Here is a 13,867-nt window from a genome sequence, read left to right on the forward strand (position 1 = left end):
CGCGATGTGGACTTGGCGTGCCTGCAGCATGGGACGTGGCAGCCCGTGACGGCCGTGTGCTGCTCCAACAGCCTCCAGAACTGCTGCCTGACGGAGGCTGCCTGCGGGACCCTGCCTGACGTGCTGCGCGCTCTGCCCACCCTGCGCGAGCTGTACCTCAGTTACAACCCGCTGGGGGACGCGGGCCTGCAGCTCCTCTGCAAAGGGCTCCTGGACCCCCAGTGCCACATCGAGAAGCTGCAGTGAGTGTGCCCCGCGGGGGCCCTGGGGCTCCTCTCCCTCCCAGTTCCCCCTACAGCCACAGCCCTGCGCCCACCTGCCCCTCGGGATTTGGTAGAGGGCCTGCCCTGGGCAAGCCCCCTCCCAGCACATTGTCTGCAGGAAGCTTGGAGGAGGGGGCTCTCCGTGACCTGCATATGTTCCTCCTTGGTGACAATGGGGCTGTGACCCCCTGAAAGGAGCTGGCAGCTGGCCTGTGACCCCTCACTTGAGTGTGAGACGGCCTGGCCAGAAGGCCCAGCGTCTGGGTCCTGGGTCCAGTGAATCCGGGGTTTTGGGGGAGTTGGATGTCAGGGGTGGTTTCCAGGAGGGTGTAGGCGCGTGCTGTCCAAAGACAGCCCCTTGGACACTGCCGTGCTGTCACTGCCCGGCAGCCCCTCCAGTCTCCAGGGGCTGCCAGGGGCCAGTGGAGATCAGATAGGTGTGCGCTTGGCCAGGACGCATCTGGGGGAGGCTGACTGCCCACCCATCCGCAGGGTGGAGTACTGCAACCTGACGGCCGCCAGCTGCGAGGCCCTGGCCGAGGTGCTCAGGACCAAGCGGGACTTGAAGGAACTGATGGTGAACAGCAATGAGCTGGGCGAGGCCGGCGTGCGGGCCCTGTGCCAGGGCCTGGCCGACTCCACCTGCCCGCTGGAGTCGCTCAAGTAAGTGCAGGGCCGGGCGGGGCTGGGTGGGGGGCGTGGTGGCATGGGCTCCCTGTCCCACAGCGCCCCCTGTCCCCCAGGCTGGAGAGCTGTGGCCTCACATCGGCCAACGGCCAGGACCTGTGCGGCATCGTGGCCTCCAAGGCCTCGCTCTGCGAGCTGTATCTGGGCAACAACAAGCTGGGCGACACGGGCATCGCGGAGCTGTGCCCTGGGCTGCTGAGCCCCAGCTCCCAGCTCAAGACCCTGTGGTGAGTGGGCCTCTGGGCAGGTGGCCGCAGGCGTCCGGAGTAGCCCCGCACCCCCCATTTCACTGGCCCGCCCTCCCTGTCCCTCCCAGGGCCGTGGCCAGGCAAGGGGCCTGAGAGTGGCCGGGTGGCATGGGCAATGTCCACGGCTGTCGCTGTGTTGGCATTGGGCCAGCATAACGCCTGGTGGCCCTGCTGTGACGTGTCCCCCGCACCCACAGGCTCTGGGAGTGTGACATCACGGCCAGTGGCTGCAGAGACCTCTGCCGCGTCCTCAGGGCCAAGGAAAGCCTGAAGGAGCTCAGTGTGGCCGGGAACGAGATGGGGGACGAGGGCGCCCAGGTGCTGTGTGACACCCTGCTGGAGCCCAGCTGCCGGCTGCAGTCCCTGTGGTGAGTGCAGCCCGGCAGTAGCTGGAAACAGAAGCGCCCAAGGGGACCCATGTGAGGAGGGAGACCGGGGCCCAGTGGGGACACTGCTGGGGGCCGAGGATCCAGGTCAGCTGCAGCACTTGGGGGCAAGGCAGGCGTGAGGAGGGGCTGTCGAAGTGGGGTGCCCTGGAAAGTGGGAAGGCGCTGGTGTCCGGGAGGGCGGGGCCATGGGGGACCCGGCGGCGGGGGCCGCAGTCCTCATCTGTGTCTGCGTCCGCAGGGTGAAGTCCTGCAGCTTCACGGCCGCCTGCTGCCAGCACTTCAGCACCGTGCTGGCCCAGAACACGAGTCTCCTGGAACTGCAGCTGGGCAGCAACAGTCTGGGGGACGCGGGCGTGCAGGAGCTGTGCCACGGCCTGAGCCAGCCCGGTGCCGCACTGCAGGAGCTCTGGTGAGCATGCGTCCGTGTGCTGGCTCCGTCACGGGTCCTGGTCCTTTCTCCTGCACGTCCTCGCCCGTCCCTCTGCTTTCGTTAACTGCCATCTCCGGCGCTCCCATAATGGGCCCCGAGGAAGAACGCAGACCCCGCTGTGCTGAGGCTCACCCACTGGGCCCTTTGCATCAGCTGCTCTCTCTCTGGGGCGCCATCGTGTTCTGGGCTTCAGTATTCTTTGCAGATGTGGGTCCTGGCTTATTATCTGACCAGACGCTTGGTTGTGTTGGGAAGTGTCATGCCTCAAGTGGCTTCCCCTTGGAGCACTCAGGAATCCACGGTTTGGTCTCACAGACCGGGCCTCTGACCCTGTTCACTCCATGGCTGTCATTTCTGCTGCCTGTCACAAGTTTTGTCTGTTCTGTGCCTTCTTACTGGTGGCTTTCCAGTGACACCTGGTCATCCTGGATGGAGCACAGGTTGGAGTGTGGGAATGGGCAGCCCTGAGCTGCAGGCTGAGCCCGATGGTCCTCACGGCCTCTCCCTAGAGCCTGGAGCCTCCGTGCACTCCCGTCACCCTCCGGCCCTCAGCTCTGCCCTCGGCCCTGGCTGCCGCCTCCGCCCACCCCACCCGCTTGGCTCCAGGTGGTGAGGAAGCAAGGAGTGGGGGAGGCCCTCTTCTGCCTTCCTCCTGGTGTTCTCGCCTGGCCCCCAACACCGTCCTTTCCAAGAGACCCCCGGGTGCCCACCTTCTGCCAGAGGAGGCTGGGCCCTACGTCCAGGATGTCACCACTGCACCTCCTGCAAGGAGCTGTGTGTGCCCCCTGCTTTCCTGGTTCATCTGGGGCCACCGGGAAAGCCACATGCTTAGGCTGAGGTCTGGGGGACAGCCCCGATCCCGGGGCTTGACGTGCCACATGCAGAGGCGTCTCCGCGCTCTGTGGCATGGCAGTGTGGCCCAGGACACTTGGCACTGTCTGTGGCAGCCTGGGGGCATGCCCTTTGTCCCGACCTCTGCACTGCTCTCCGTCCAGGCTGGGGGACTGCGAGATGACCAACAGCGGCTGCAGCAGTCTTGCCGCTCTCCTGCTGACCAACCACAGCCTGCGCCAGCTGGACCTCAGCAACAACTGTATGAGCGACCCAGGCGTCCTGCAGCTGGCCGAGAGCCTCCAGCACCCCAGCTGCACCCTGGAAAAGCTGGTGTAAGTGACGAACGGGTGGTGTGGCCTGGGGGAACGGTGGGGGTAGGGGGCCCAGCCCGTGGCCCCAGCCCACTCCCTCTGTGTCTCCTGCACAGCCTGTTCGACATCTACGTGTCGGAGCACACGGATGACCGCCTGCGGGCCCTGGAGGAGAGCAAACCTGGCCTGAAGATCGTCTACTGAGGCCGCCCCCTGGCTCCCGAAACCTGCTTGGCCCTGTCCTCACCCCATGGGGGGTCAGCCAGCCCCCCGGGGCGCGCGCTCCACGGTCTTAGCTTTGACTGAAGAGAATTGCTCTGATTAGCTGACTTCTGTGAGAAAATTTTGGACACATTTTAATTATTAAAGCACTTTTTGGGCAGGAGGGTCCTTGTCCTTCCTTGTGGGATCCCCGAGACTCTCCCCTATTGGAGGTGTGAGGTCTTTATATAAACAGTCTTGCTGCCCAACAGACCACCGTGGACTTAGCAGCTTAAAACAGTTGCCGTCCAGGTCAAGCCCCCAGCTGGCTGGTAGGACGCAGGCCTGGTCCTGGCGGCCACACAGCATTCACTTCTTCAAGGTCTGAGAGGACGGGCTCTGTCCCTTGTCCCGCCCACAGGACACCGATGTACTCAGCCCTCAGGAGCCTGGCTCACCACAGCCCAGTCTGTCATTGGTCAGCAGCTGGCCCACAGCCCAGGGACCAGGAGCCCCTGCTGTGAGCTACTCCCTGGGCATGGCTGCGCTTGCGGCTTCCAAATGGCTGGACCCTGACACTCTCCTGGCAGAGCCCACAGCCCTCTGGAGGGAGGGCAGGGTCCACCCTGGGGTCTGACTGGCCTCGTCTTGCCAACATGGGTGACCCGCCCTGACTGGCACAGTCCAGGGACCTCTGGGGCACAAGCAGCTTTCAGAGTAACTTCCAGCTCACTGCTGTACAGCCCTTCAAAGTGCCCCAATTTTGGCTTCTGTGACCCCCTCACCGCAAGGAACCAGGGGTCCTTGAAGGAACGGTGAGCCCAGTCAGGAAATGCACAAGGTGAGCCTGGAACAGCGTGTTTCAGAAACCATTGGGTGCTGAGCCCCAGGGGCCAAACCTGGGACAAGGGGTGCTGAGCAGCACGCCGGCTGTGGATCACCACCCATGGGACGGGGGCAGGCAGGCGGGGACCCAGAGGAGTGACTGTGAGCGAGGCACCATCGTCACCTGCCCGTGACACTCGCTCATCCATGGGGGGACACACCACCAGTGGAGCTGAGGGCACCAGACACTTGGAGTGTCCCTGCGTTGCTGATGGGCAGCAGCCCTCAGAGACCACAGCTAACTCAGCCACGAGAACAGAGTGAGCCTTGGGGGGCACACTGAGGCTCCGTCACTCCACTGGAAATGCTCAGCCAACCCGACACCCCCAACCTAAGGGCAGCCTGCAGGGTCCCAGAGCTCAAGGGAGACACACTGCCCCCACAACACGGGGCAGAGGTCGTTCTCTGCAGCCGCCCTCCTCAGGGTTCGGGCAGCGCGGGGTGCACAGGGCTCCACAGCCCATGCTCACACCCTCTAGGTTTGAGGGCAGGGTCCTCCCAAGAGACAGAGCCGGGCCCTTCCCCAGGACCAGCCAGGCTTCCCCTCATCTGGGTGAGTGGGGGCAGGGAGCGTCCTCAGCTGGGGCGGGGATTTGAGAATTCAGGGCGCTTTTCACTTGCAGTTGACTTTTTCAGGGTAGTTGCACCTACCTCCCATGCCAGGGTCCATCACCACCCACACCCCAACCAGAAGCAGCCCCCTGGGCGCCCTCCTCCCATGCACCCCTGCAGAGTGCACTAGTGTCAGAGATGGCAAGCGCCAATGACCCGCGAGCCCCGCTGGCTGGCTGTCAGGCCAAGCTGCCCTGCTGGCTGGACTCGTCTGCCTCACTGGGCGACGTCCCCGGAAAGGCGGGCATGGGGCAGGGTGGAGGCTGGGGCCGCAAGGATGCAAACCGCAGACCATTGTCCATTTATTTGTTCTGTTTGCTCATGGAGATGACCAACTCGGGCCAGAGACCCCATGACCCCTCCTCCCAACCATGGGCACCGGGCCTTGGGAGTTCCTGACCCGGTGCCCCCCGCCCTGTCCACACGCCCTCCAGGTTAGCTGGGTTAGAGGAAGGCTCCCGAGGAAACGGCTCAGGGCTGCAGCTCAGGTCCACACTGTCTCCGCCATCTCGGGTATTCATGGGTCAGTCACTAACACGTGTGGCCATGGGGCCAAGGGGGGCCAGTGGGGAGAAAGGGCCAGGCCGTATGGGCACCAGGGCTTGGTGTGGGCCCAGAGGCCAGTGGGCTGACCACACAGGAAGGGGACCTAGGGGGTCCAGGGTAAACCCCGGCCACACCTGCCAGCCTGAGAAGTCTCAGGAGCCAGGAGCACGGAGCACAGACGTGTATGCACACACATGCCACACGACGCACACCTGCACACATGCCACGCACACGCACACGTGCACACGCGCACACACGCCACACACGCACACCAGCCCAGGTCAGGGCCTCCTTCATGCCCTCCTCAGAGCCCGGCTGTGCACACGGAGGAAAAACCACGAGAGCAAGGCCTAAGGCTCCTGACGGGAATCACAGGACGAAGGGACAGCAGGCCTGGGTCCTGGGCGGCGAGGGGCAATGTCAGTCCAGAGCCGGTGCCCCCTCCCTCTCAGCCTCCACAGGCCCGGGGGGCACATCCGGCCCGGGCGGGGTCCCATCCGCATTGCCCTTGGCGCTGCCCTTGTCACCACCGCTCTGCTGCTTCTGCCGTCGGGTCTCCTTGTACCGCAGGGTGATGTCCCTGGGGGCAAGAGGGCGTGTCACCTCCAGCCGGCCTGCACGGCCAGAACAGGACCACGCAGGACCCAGGTGCCACTCAGACCCACCCCGGGACACGGTGCGGCCCGCGGGGGCCATCGCGGCCGCTCCTCTGGGGACCTGGAGCTCACCGCAGGAAGAAGCGCCAGACGGTCCAGGTGAGCACCAGCACGGAGCCGAGCGTCCAGCACTGGGCGATGTAGAAGGGCAGGGACAGTGTGAGCGTGTGTGGGTCGTACTTGACCACGATCAGCAGCTCCGTGGCTGTGATGGCGGCCACCAGCCAGGCCTGCTGGCCCAGTTTCTTATGCGGCTTCCTGCAGGAGGAGGGAGGGCAGGGCTGAGCGGGCACGGCCCCGCCCTCGGCCCCCTGGCCCTCGCCCCGGCCCGCCCCGCGGGCTCACGGGTCGTCCATGAAGTCGTAGATCTCCCGCATGGCCACGCCGCCCACGTTCACGTAGAAGACCAGCCGCAGGAGGACCAGGTAGTGCTCGGGGGGCAGCCACAGCACGAACTTCAGGTAGAACGTGTTCAGCTCTGCCAACAGAAACTGGGGGACACGGACCAGTGGGCGTGGGCCCTGCTGCCCACGGGCCCCGCGCGCGCCAGGCAGCCGGCCTTACCACCAGGATGATGCCGCACACGGCCAGCCAGCGGCGCAGGCTGGAGGCCGGCTTCCACTCGAAGCGCACCCAGCTGTAGGGCGTGAACTGGAAGGCAATCCTCTTCATCTTGCCCCTGGGAGCCAGACGGGCGCTCAGCCAGGGCGCTGCGCCCCGAGCGTCCCGCGCCCCCGTCACCCCCACGTCTTTTCCTGGGCTGTTTCTTTCTTTCAAACCCAAGTAATGACAGAGCGCCCGCACCCACGTCGTGAGCAGGGCGGCCTTCCGAGGAGGGGCCTCGGCAGGGTTCCCACGGGCAGCCCAGGGTCAGACCCCAGGTGGCGCACACAGGAGGCAGAATCCTCGTGCATCAGCCCCCTCTCCAAAGAGGGGTCCGGTGGAGCCTGGCCTGGACATCGGGGGCCGCCTCCAGGCCCCGCACAGACGCTGGGGCCCCCCAGAGCAGGGCGCTGCGGGAGACGTACTTGTAGGTCGGAATGTTCCAGAGGCCCTGCCACTTGTACGTCTTGAGGGACAGCCACTTGAGGGTCTTCATGCCGCAGTAGATGCCCAGCCCGTTGCAGACGAGCACGTCCATGATCCACTAGGGGCGAGAGGCGGACGCCGTGGACCCCCAGCTCTGTCCTACCTCATCGGAGGGGACCCTGCGCCCATGTCCTTCCCCCCAAGGGCAGTGTGGGCCTGCGCCCGGGGCCCAGGTGAGGCCACTCCCACCCGGTGGGCGTGACTCCCGCCCCGGTGGGCGTGGCCAGCACCTACGTGGTCCCACCAGCACCTACGTGGTCCCACCAGCACTCGCTGAAGTTGGGCAGCTGGTGCTCCAGGCTGTACTCCAGGAACTCGAACATAACGCTCACGATCGTGCATGTCCACCAGTCGCGGATCATCAGGGTCTGCGGGCCGGGGGACCGACGGGGACGCCTGCTGCAGGTCAGCCCCTCCAGCCCACCTCCCACCACCCCCGGAAGTGACGCTCGGTGGGTGGGCAGCTGCCCGGCAGCCTCGATTTAAGACTTTCAGGTGTGTCCCCTCATGCATGCCAGGTGGGGGCTGCACGCTTGCTCACTCAGGAGCAGGACAGCACGGTGGGGGAGGCCTCGGGGGACCCTCAGGGGCCACCACCATGCCGAGGGGAAGCACAGGTCAGGGGCATCCTCAGAGTCCCGGTGGCTTTACGAACCCTCCGGACAGCTTGCTCGTTTTGCCCTGGCCCCCAGACCCTTGTCCGCCACACTCAGACTGCCAACCTGTGGCCGGGAAATAGCCCCGGACCCCCTGGCGGGCCTGAAAACCAGGGCATCCCGTCCAACAATCAGGTCACCTTACCTTCAGGTACCAGCCAAGAAAGTGTGCAGGCACAAAGCCGTCCAGCTTGTCCTGTGGGTGACAGGATGCAGGCCTCATACACGCGCCACCCCTGTGACAGCCCTGCCCAGGACCAGGGCGTGTGATGTCCCTCAGGGCCCTTGGGGCCCCCTCACCCCCAACTCCAGGGCCCCAGGGGCGCCCCACAGCCCCTCTGAGGGACAAGGCTGGGGTCTCGCACATATGCTGTCAGACCGCGTGTGGATGACACACCCTGACTGCCAAGGAGAGCAGGGGCCAGCGGGGACCCGCCACCACCATGCAGCCTGCCGTGGCTCAGGGTCCAGAGCACCCACAGCAGGGCAGCACCCACCTCCAATCCTCCCACTCCTCAGCTGCTTCCCAGAGGTGACGCTGGCCGGCCACCCCCTTCTGGGCTGGGGCTCCCGAGCCCATACTCACCCAGACGTTGTGGAAGGGATCAGTCTTGTTGTCTGCATCGTAGATGAGGCAGTTCCCCCCGTAGTCCCTCTCCGGCAGTGGGACCCCTAGCCTGGGGTCAACATACTTCAGAAACTGGCGGCCATCCTGGACGGTCTGCAAGGGAACCCAGCCGGTCACTGCCAGCGGCCCACATGGGGTTGTGCTGCGCAGACACTTCCACCGACTGTGTGCGCAACACGCAGTTCCTCCACGCAGGGCCCAGCAGACTGGGGGGTCCCAAGTCCCACATGACGCTCCACACACCCACAGGGCCATGGTCTCTGCCCCCTCCCCACGTCTGTGGGACACGCTTCACATGACGTCAGACAGCCTTTCCCAGACACGCAGATACCAGCACTAGCCAAACCCTCCTGGGATGGCACTGACGGAGGGCGTCTCCCAACAGGCAACAGCCCCACGCCTCCCTCTGGGCCCCTCCGGACACCAGCTGGGGCTGACTGTCCACCAGGAGGGGGCCCTGTGTGCCCATCAGGACCCTGTCCCCACATCCCCACCCCAAGTAGCAGCCAAGGGACAAAGGGGGTTGGAGGCTCGAGGCTGGATGGGCAGATGACATCACTGAAGTCCCCATTCCTGGCTTGGGGTCTTTGGAAGTGACCCTCAGACTATGACAGGATTAATAAATGAAGTCACCCACGTGTGTTTTGGTGACCACAGGGTCTGAGGGTTAGAAGGGCTGCATTCCTGAGTCAGCAGACCAGGGGATCAGATTCTCGGACACTTCAAAATTTTAGAAGCAAAAAATTGGACAAACAGAAGCAGTCTCTGCTAGGCACCTGAGGGCCAGCGTGACCCAAGGAAGACAGCTCCAGCCCCAGCCCCAGCCCCAGAGGTCAAGACCTAACCCTCATCCAGCAACGGCCAGTGAGGCCCCAGCCCCCCGGACGCCCTTGCTGACACAGCTCCCCTGGGGAAGGAGTGCGTGAGCGCGAACAACTGCTTAGATGCGTGCAGACACCATGGTTGGGGCACACATGTCCCCAGGGGGCGGCTAAGGGGCCTCAAAGCTCCGACACCCCAGGGCAGTGCCCAGGTCTCAGTCCCTACGACCATGTCCAATAAAGGACCAGGGTTCCTGGGAGAAAGGGCTGATCACAGGGCTGGCAGGAAATGCCCAGGATAGGCCTGGAAAGCTTCTAATACCAGAAAAAAGAGTGCTCAAAATGCAAGACAAAACAAAATACCAAAAACCCACACGGATGGGAGTATGTGAGGCACACAGAAGCCAAATCGACGTGAGCAACAAAATCGGTGAGCTGTTGGATTATAACCCAAAGTACAGCACGGACATGCATCAGTCATGCTGTGAACCAAGACCTGAACTCGGTAATGATCATTCGGAACCCCAAACCACATGCCGATGACCCCGGTCCAGGAGGGCAGCCGTGCTAAGCGACCTGCCTCCCGAGAGCACCCAGGGGAGGGACCTGACGCCTCAGCCAGGGGTCAAGTGGCTTCGACACTGATGGGTTGCGTTGACCACATGACCCTAATCCCAGTCAGCTCCTGAGAAAAACACCAGACAAATCCCCATTAGCCCTGATACCAAATCCAAAGTCATTACAGAGAAACGGCAGACAGCGTCTCTAATGGGCATGCACGCAAAGAGCATCAGCAGAATACCAGGAAACCGTCCGGCAGCACAGAAAGCGGCATGGTGACCACGGCCGAGTAGGATTTATGCCAGTGACGCCGAACGGGTTCCAAATATTAATAAAGGGAAAACCCAGACGATCACCTCATTTGATGCAAAGAAAGCATTTGATGAAATCCAATATCCTTTCAGGATAAAAACACTCCACAAATTAGGAACAGAGGGGAACTTCCTCCATCAGACAAGGAGCACCTACAAAACCCACAGCTAACAACGTACTAAGCGGTGACAGACTGGAAGCTCTTCCCCTGCCCACGCTCGCCGGTTCTGGCTGATGGCGCCAGTTCCAGCCGGGACAAGGCAAGAAAAAGAAGGAAAGGCAGCACCTCGGAGAGGAGGTAGAACCCTACATGTGTACAGATGACGTGACCCAGGATCGAGGACACTCAGAAATCCACCAAACAGCAGCAAGAACTATTTGAATAAACAAGTTCAGTAAGATCACAAGACACAAGATTAATACTCAAAAATAAGCTGTACTTCTATACACTAGTAATGAGCAAACCAAAAAGGGAATTAAGAAAACAATTCCAGGGCCGGCCGAGTGGCGCGATGGTTAAGAACTCGCTTGGGATGCCAGAGGGCCCCGGTTCGGATCCCACATATGAGGGCCAGTGACACTGCCCTCTACAGCTAAGATGCTGAACAACGGCTCAACCTGGAGCTGGGCTGCTGTGAGTCGCCGGCGACGGCGTGGGCTGCAGTCCCTGTGGCAGTGGGTTGCCATGGGCTACCGTGTGTAGCCAGCAGCCAGCGTGAGCGGCCAGCAGCCAGCGTGAGTGGCCAGCAGCCGCAGTGAGCGGCCGTCCAGAAGCCGGCGACTGATCTGCCTCACCCGGGAAGAGCGCAAACCTCCTCCACAACTAGACTGAAGAACAAAATGACAGCAACTTGTCTGTTCCCCTTCCCCCAATTCCCCAGCACTGTTCCCATCCCCCCAATTCACCAATAAAAATCTTTAAAAAAAAAAAAAAGGAAAGAAAAAACTGTAATGCTATAGGTTTAAAAAAAAAAAAAAAAAAAAAAGAAAACAATTCCACTTACAGAGCATCACCAAGAATAAAATCCTTAGGCGTACAGAAACATATTCTGAAAACTACAAAACGCTGTGGCAGGAACTAAAGACGTAAACAATCGGGAAGACATCCTGTGTTCACGGACTGGAAGACAATCCTGCCAGACGCGACATTCCCATGTGGGGTGACCCACGACCCCACGTGGCCCTGCCAGCACCCCACCTGCTCTCATTACAGAAATGGCAGTGAGAAGGTGACTCTGAACTCCAATGGAAATGCAAGGGGTGGCGGATAACGGTCCCAGCCCAGAGGGGCCTGGAGACATGACCCTGCATGTTCGGTGGGGTCCTCGGGCAGAAGAGGGGCATCAGGAGAAACAGAATCGGGAAATGTATGGGTTTTGGTTAACGATGAGGCATGGATATGGGTTAGCTGTAACAAATGAGTCACATGAAGGTCAGATGTCCACACCAGGGGAAGATGGGCACAGGGCTTAGGGAAGCTCTACACGCACTTGGCAGTTTCATAAATCTGTTTTTGGGTTTTTTTTTGGTTTTTAAAATTTTTTTTTTAAAGATTTTATTGGGGAATTGGGAGAAGGGGAACAGTGCTGGGGAACTGAGGGAAGGGGAACAGACAAGTTGCTGTCCTTTTGTTCTTCGGTCTAGTTGTGGAGGATGTCGCTTCACTGGCCCATGTTGGTATTATCATTGTACTCTTCCCGGGTGAGGCAGTCGCTCGCCAGCCATTGGACAGCCGCTCACGCCAGCTGCCGGCCAGCCCCACTGCAGCCTACGCCGTCGCTAGCGACTCCTGGCAGCCCAGCTCCAGGCCGAGCTGTTGTTCACCATCTTAGCTGTAGGGGGCGCAGTGTCACTGGCCCTCATGTGGGATCCGAACCGGGGCGCTGCTGCTCAGAGCTGGCGTCCCAAGCCAACTCTTAACCAACGCGCCACTCGGCCGGCCCTCATAAATCTGTTTTTAAGTACAAATTTTATTTGCAATAAATAAAACAAAATACTGACCATAAAAAATCAAAACAAAAGCTGGTCTCCCAAGAGTCATGCATATGGCCAAAGAGCACACGAGAAGGGGCTGGACACCAGCAGCCAGCAGCGCGTCAAGCCAGAACCACTCGCTCATTAGGAGGCTGCTGTCCAAAAGAAAAGGGACAGGTGCTCACGAGGCCATGGGGACAGCCGAGCCCTGGGCGCTGTGGGTGAGTGTAAAGTGGTGGCACCGCTGTGGGCGCCAGTGCAAAGGGACTGCCGACAGGTGCACCCGCAGTGCCTGTGCCTCAGCACTTCGGCCCAGGCCGCCCATGGCTGAGCACAGGGACTGGGACAGACACCCCCCTTAGACAGCACCACTCGCAGCAGCCGAACAGTGGACGCAACCCAAGTGTCTGCGGACAGAGGCGTAGTAAACAAGGCGTGGTGCATCCACACGAATGTCACTCAGCCTTAAAAGGAGGACAGGTGACACCTGCTGCAACCGGATGGACCTAGAGGACACTGTGCTGAGTGACAAAAGACAAATCCTGTGTGACCCACCCCACTGACATGAGGCAACTACAGCCGTCAAATCCACAGAGACAGAGAGTAGACGATAGGGGTAGGGGCTGCAAATTAGTGCTTAATGGGGACAGCCAGTTTGGGACGATGGAAAGTCCTGGAGATGGTGACGGTGATGGCCGTACCAGCGAATGTGCCTAATGCCACTGAGCTTGTGCTTAAAAGGTTAAAGTGGTCAACTCTGTGTTGTGTGTTTCTTACTAAAATTTAAAATTGCATATGGTCTCCAGGGTTTCGAATGGCGCTGCTGGGGGCAGGGGACCAGGGCCCTGAGTGGGCACCTGGACTGCAGATCACCATCGCCGTCCCCTCCCTGGAGGAGCCGGGCTCCTTCGAGTGCAGTGACCTGCAGAGCTTAGCTGAGAGTCTGGGCCTCTGGGCCAGCCTGACGGACACATGCTGTCAAAAGCCTTGAAAGCCCACCTCCAACGGGGAGCAAGAAAAGAAAACGAGAATCAGGGTCCACTGATGGGAGACAATGGTCAGGCCTCACTGGCCCTCTACCACAAAAACATTTCCAACAGTCTTCTCAGCATCACATGTTCAACAACGAACCCAACCTGCCCCCACCCATGTGAGACGCAACCACTGTCACACAGTGATTTCTCAGCTAAACAGTCCATCTGGAATGTTCTGCATGAAAGCCAAACTTGTGCGTCCTCTTGTGATGAGACCGAGACACATACCAGCAGCCAGGAACAAGCTGAGGGAGCGCTGGCCACGTCACCAAAAATGCGGAGGCGCAAGGCAGCCCACCGGAGCCTCATGTGCACGCTGAACCGAAGCCACCACCTGCGCCAAACTGCAGGTCACTGAGAGGTACAAACAAGTGAGCCCACTGGGTTCCAGAATCAAGAAAAGCAGTGAAACTGGGCCTCAGGAATGCTCCAGACGCTCCCACCCAGGAGATAAGGCAGCATCCTCAGGACAAGGGCTCCAAGTGGTAACGAAGGGCCACAGGTGCCTCTGGGAAGAAAGCAGTCTTTCCACACAAGTGGGGTTTCCACAACTAGAAAAAAAAAAAACTCATGAAGCTTCATGAGGCTTGTTTTAAGGAAATGGAGTCCACTGATCCATACAACGGGAGAAAAAAGAACCATTCTGGGGCCGGCCGAGTGGCGCGATGGTTAAGAACTGGCTTGGGACGCCAGAGGGCCCCGGTTCAGATCCCACATATGAGGGCCAGTG

The 13,867-nt window shown here is 61.0% G+C and overlaps 2 protein-coding genes across 8 annotated transcripts in view; one reads left to right on the forward strand and one right to left on the reverse strand.

The window, feature by feature from the left end:
- Positions 1-3,547, forward strand: part of RNH1 (ribonuclease/angiogenin inhibitor 1) — an 8,892-nt gene extending 5,345 nt beyond the window's left edge. For all 3 annotated transcript variants that reach the window (XM_019631094.1, XM_019631095.1, XM_019631093.1), the window contains 7 exons: positions 72-242; positions 756-926; positions 1,007-1,177; positions 1,396-1,566; positions 1,826-1,996; positions 3,013-3,183; positions 3,279-3,547. In XM_019631094.1, the coding sequence (XP_019486639.1) occupies positions 72-242; positions 756-926; positions 1,007-1,177; positions 1,396-1,566; positions 1,826-1,996; positions 3,013-3,183; positions 3,279-3,366 (1,114 nt within the window). In that variant the 3' untranslated portion in view covers positions 3,367-3,547. The remainder of the gene's footprint in view (positions 1-71; positions 243-755; positions 927-1,006; positions 1,178-1,395; positions 1,567-1,825; positions 1,997-3,012; positions 3,184-3,278) is intronic.
- Positions 3,548-5,149: 1,602 nt separating this feature from the next.
- PTDSS2 (phosphatidylserine synthase 2) overlaps positions 5,150-13,867 on the reverse strand; it is a 38,404-nt gene continuing 29,686 nt past the window's right edge. For all 5 annotated transcript variants that reach the window (XM_019631150.1, XM_019631152.1, XM_019631153.1 and 2 more), the window contains 8 exons: positions 8,394-8,528; positions 7,953-8,003; positions 7,406-7,519; positions 7,091-7,209; positions 6,627-6,741; positions 6,408-6,553; positions 6,135-6,320; positions 5,150-5,986 (listed from right to left, as the gene is read on the reverse strand). In XM_019631150.1, the coding sequence (XP_019486695.1) occupies positions 5,827-5,986; positions 6,135-6,320; positions 6,408-6,553; positions 6,627-6,741; positions 7,091-7,209; positions 7,406-7,519; positions 7,953-8,003; positions 8,394-8,528 (1,026 nt within the window). In that variant the 3' untranslated portion in view covers positions 5,150-5,826. The remainder of the gene's footprint in view (positions 5,987-6,134; positions 6,321-6,407; positions 6,554-6,626; positions 6,742-7,090; positions 7,210-7,405; positions 7,520-7,952; positions 8,004-8,393; positions 8,529-13,867) is intronic.

This window comes from Hipposideros armiger, unplaced genomic scaffold (assembly GCF_001890085.2).
Source record: "Hipposideros armiger isolate ML-2016 unplaced genomic scaffold, ASM189008v1 scaffold_983, whole genome shotgun sequence".
Classification (NCBI taxonomy): Eukaryota; Metazoa; Chordata; class Mammalia; order Chiroptera; family Hipposideridae; genus Hipposideros; species Hipposideros armiger.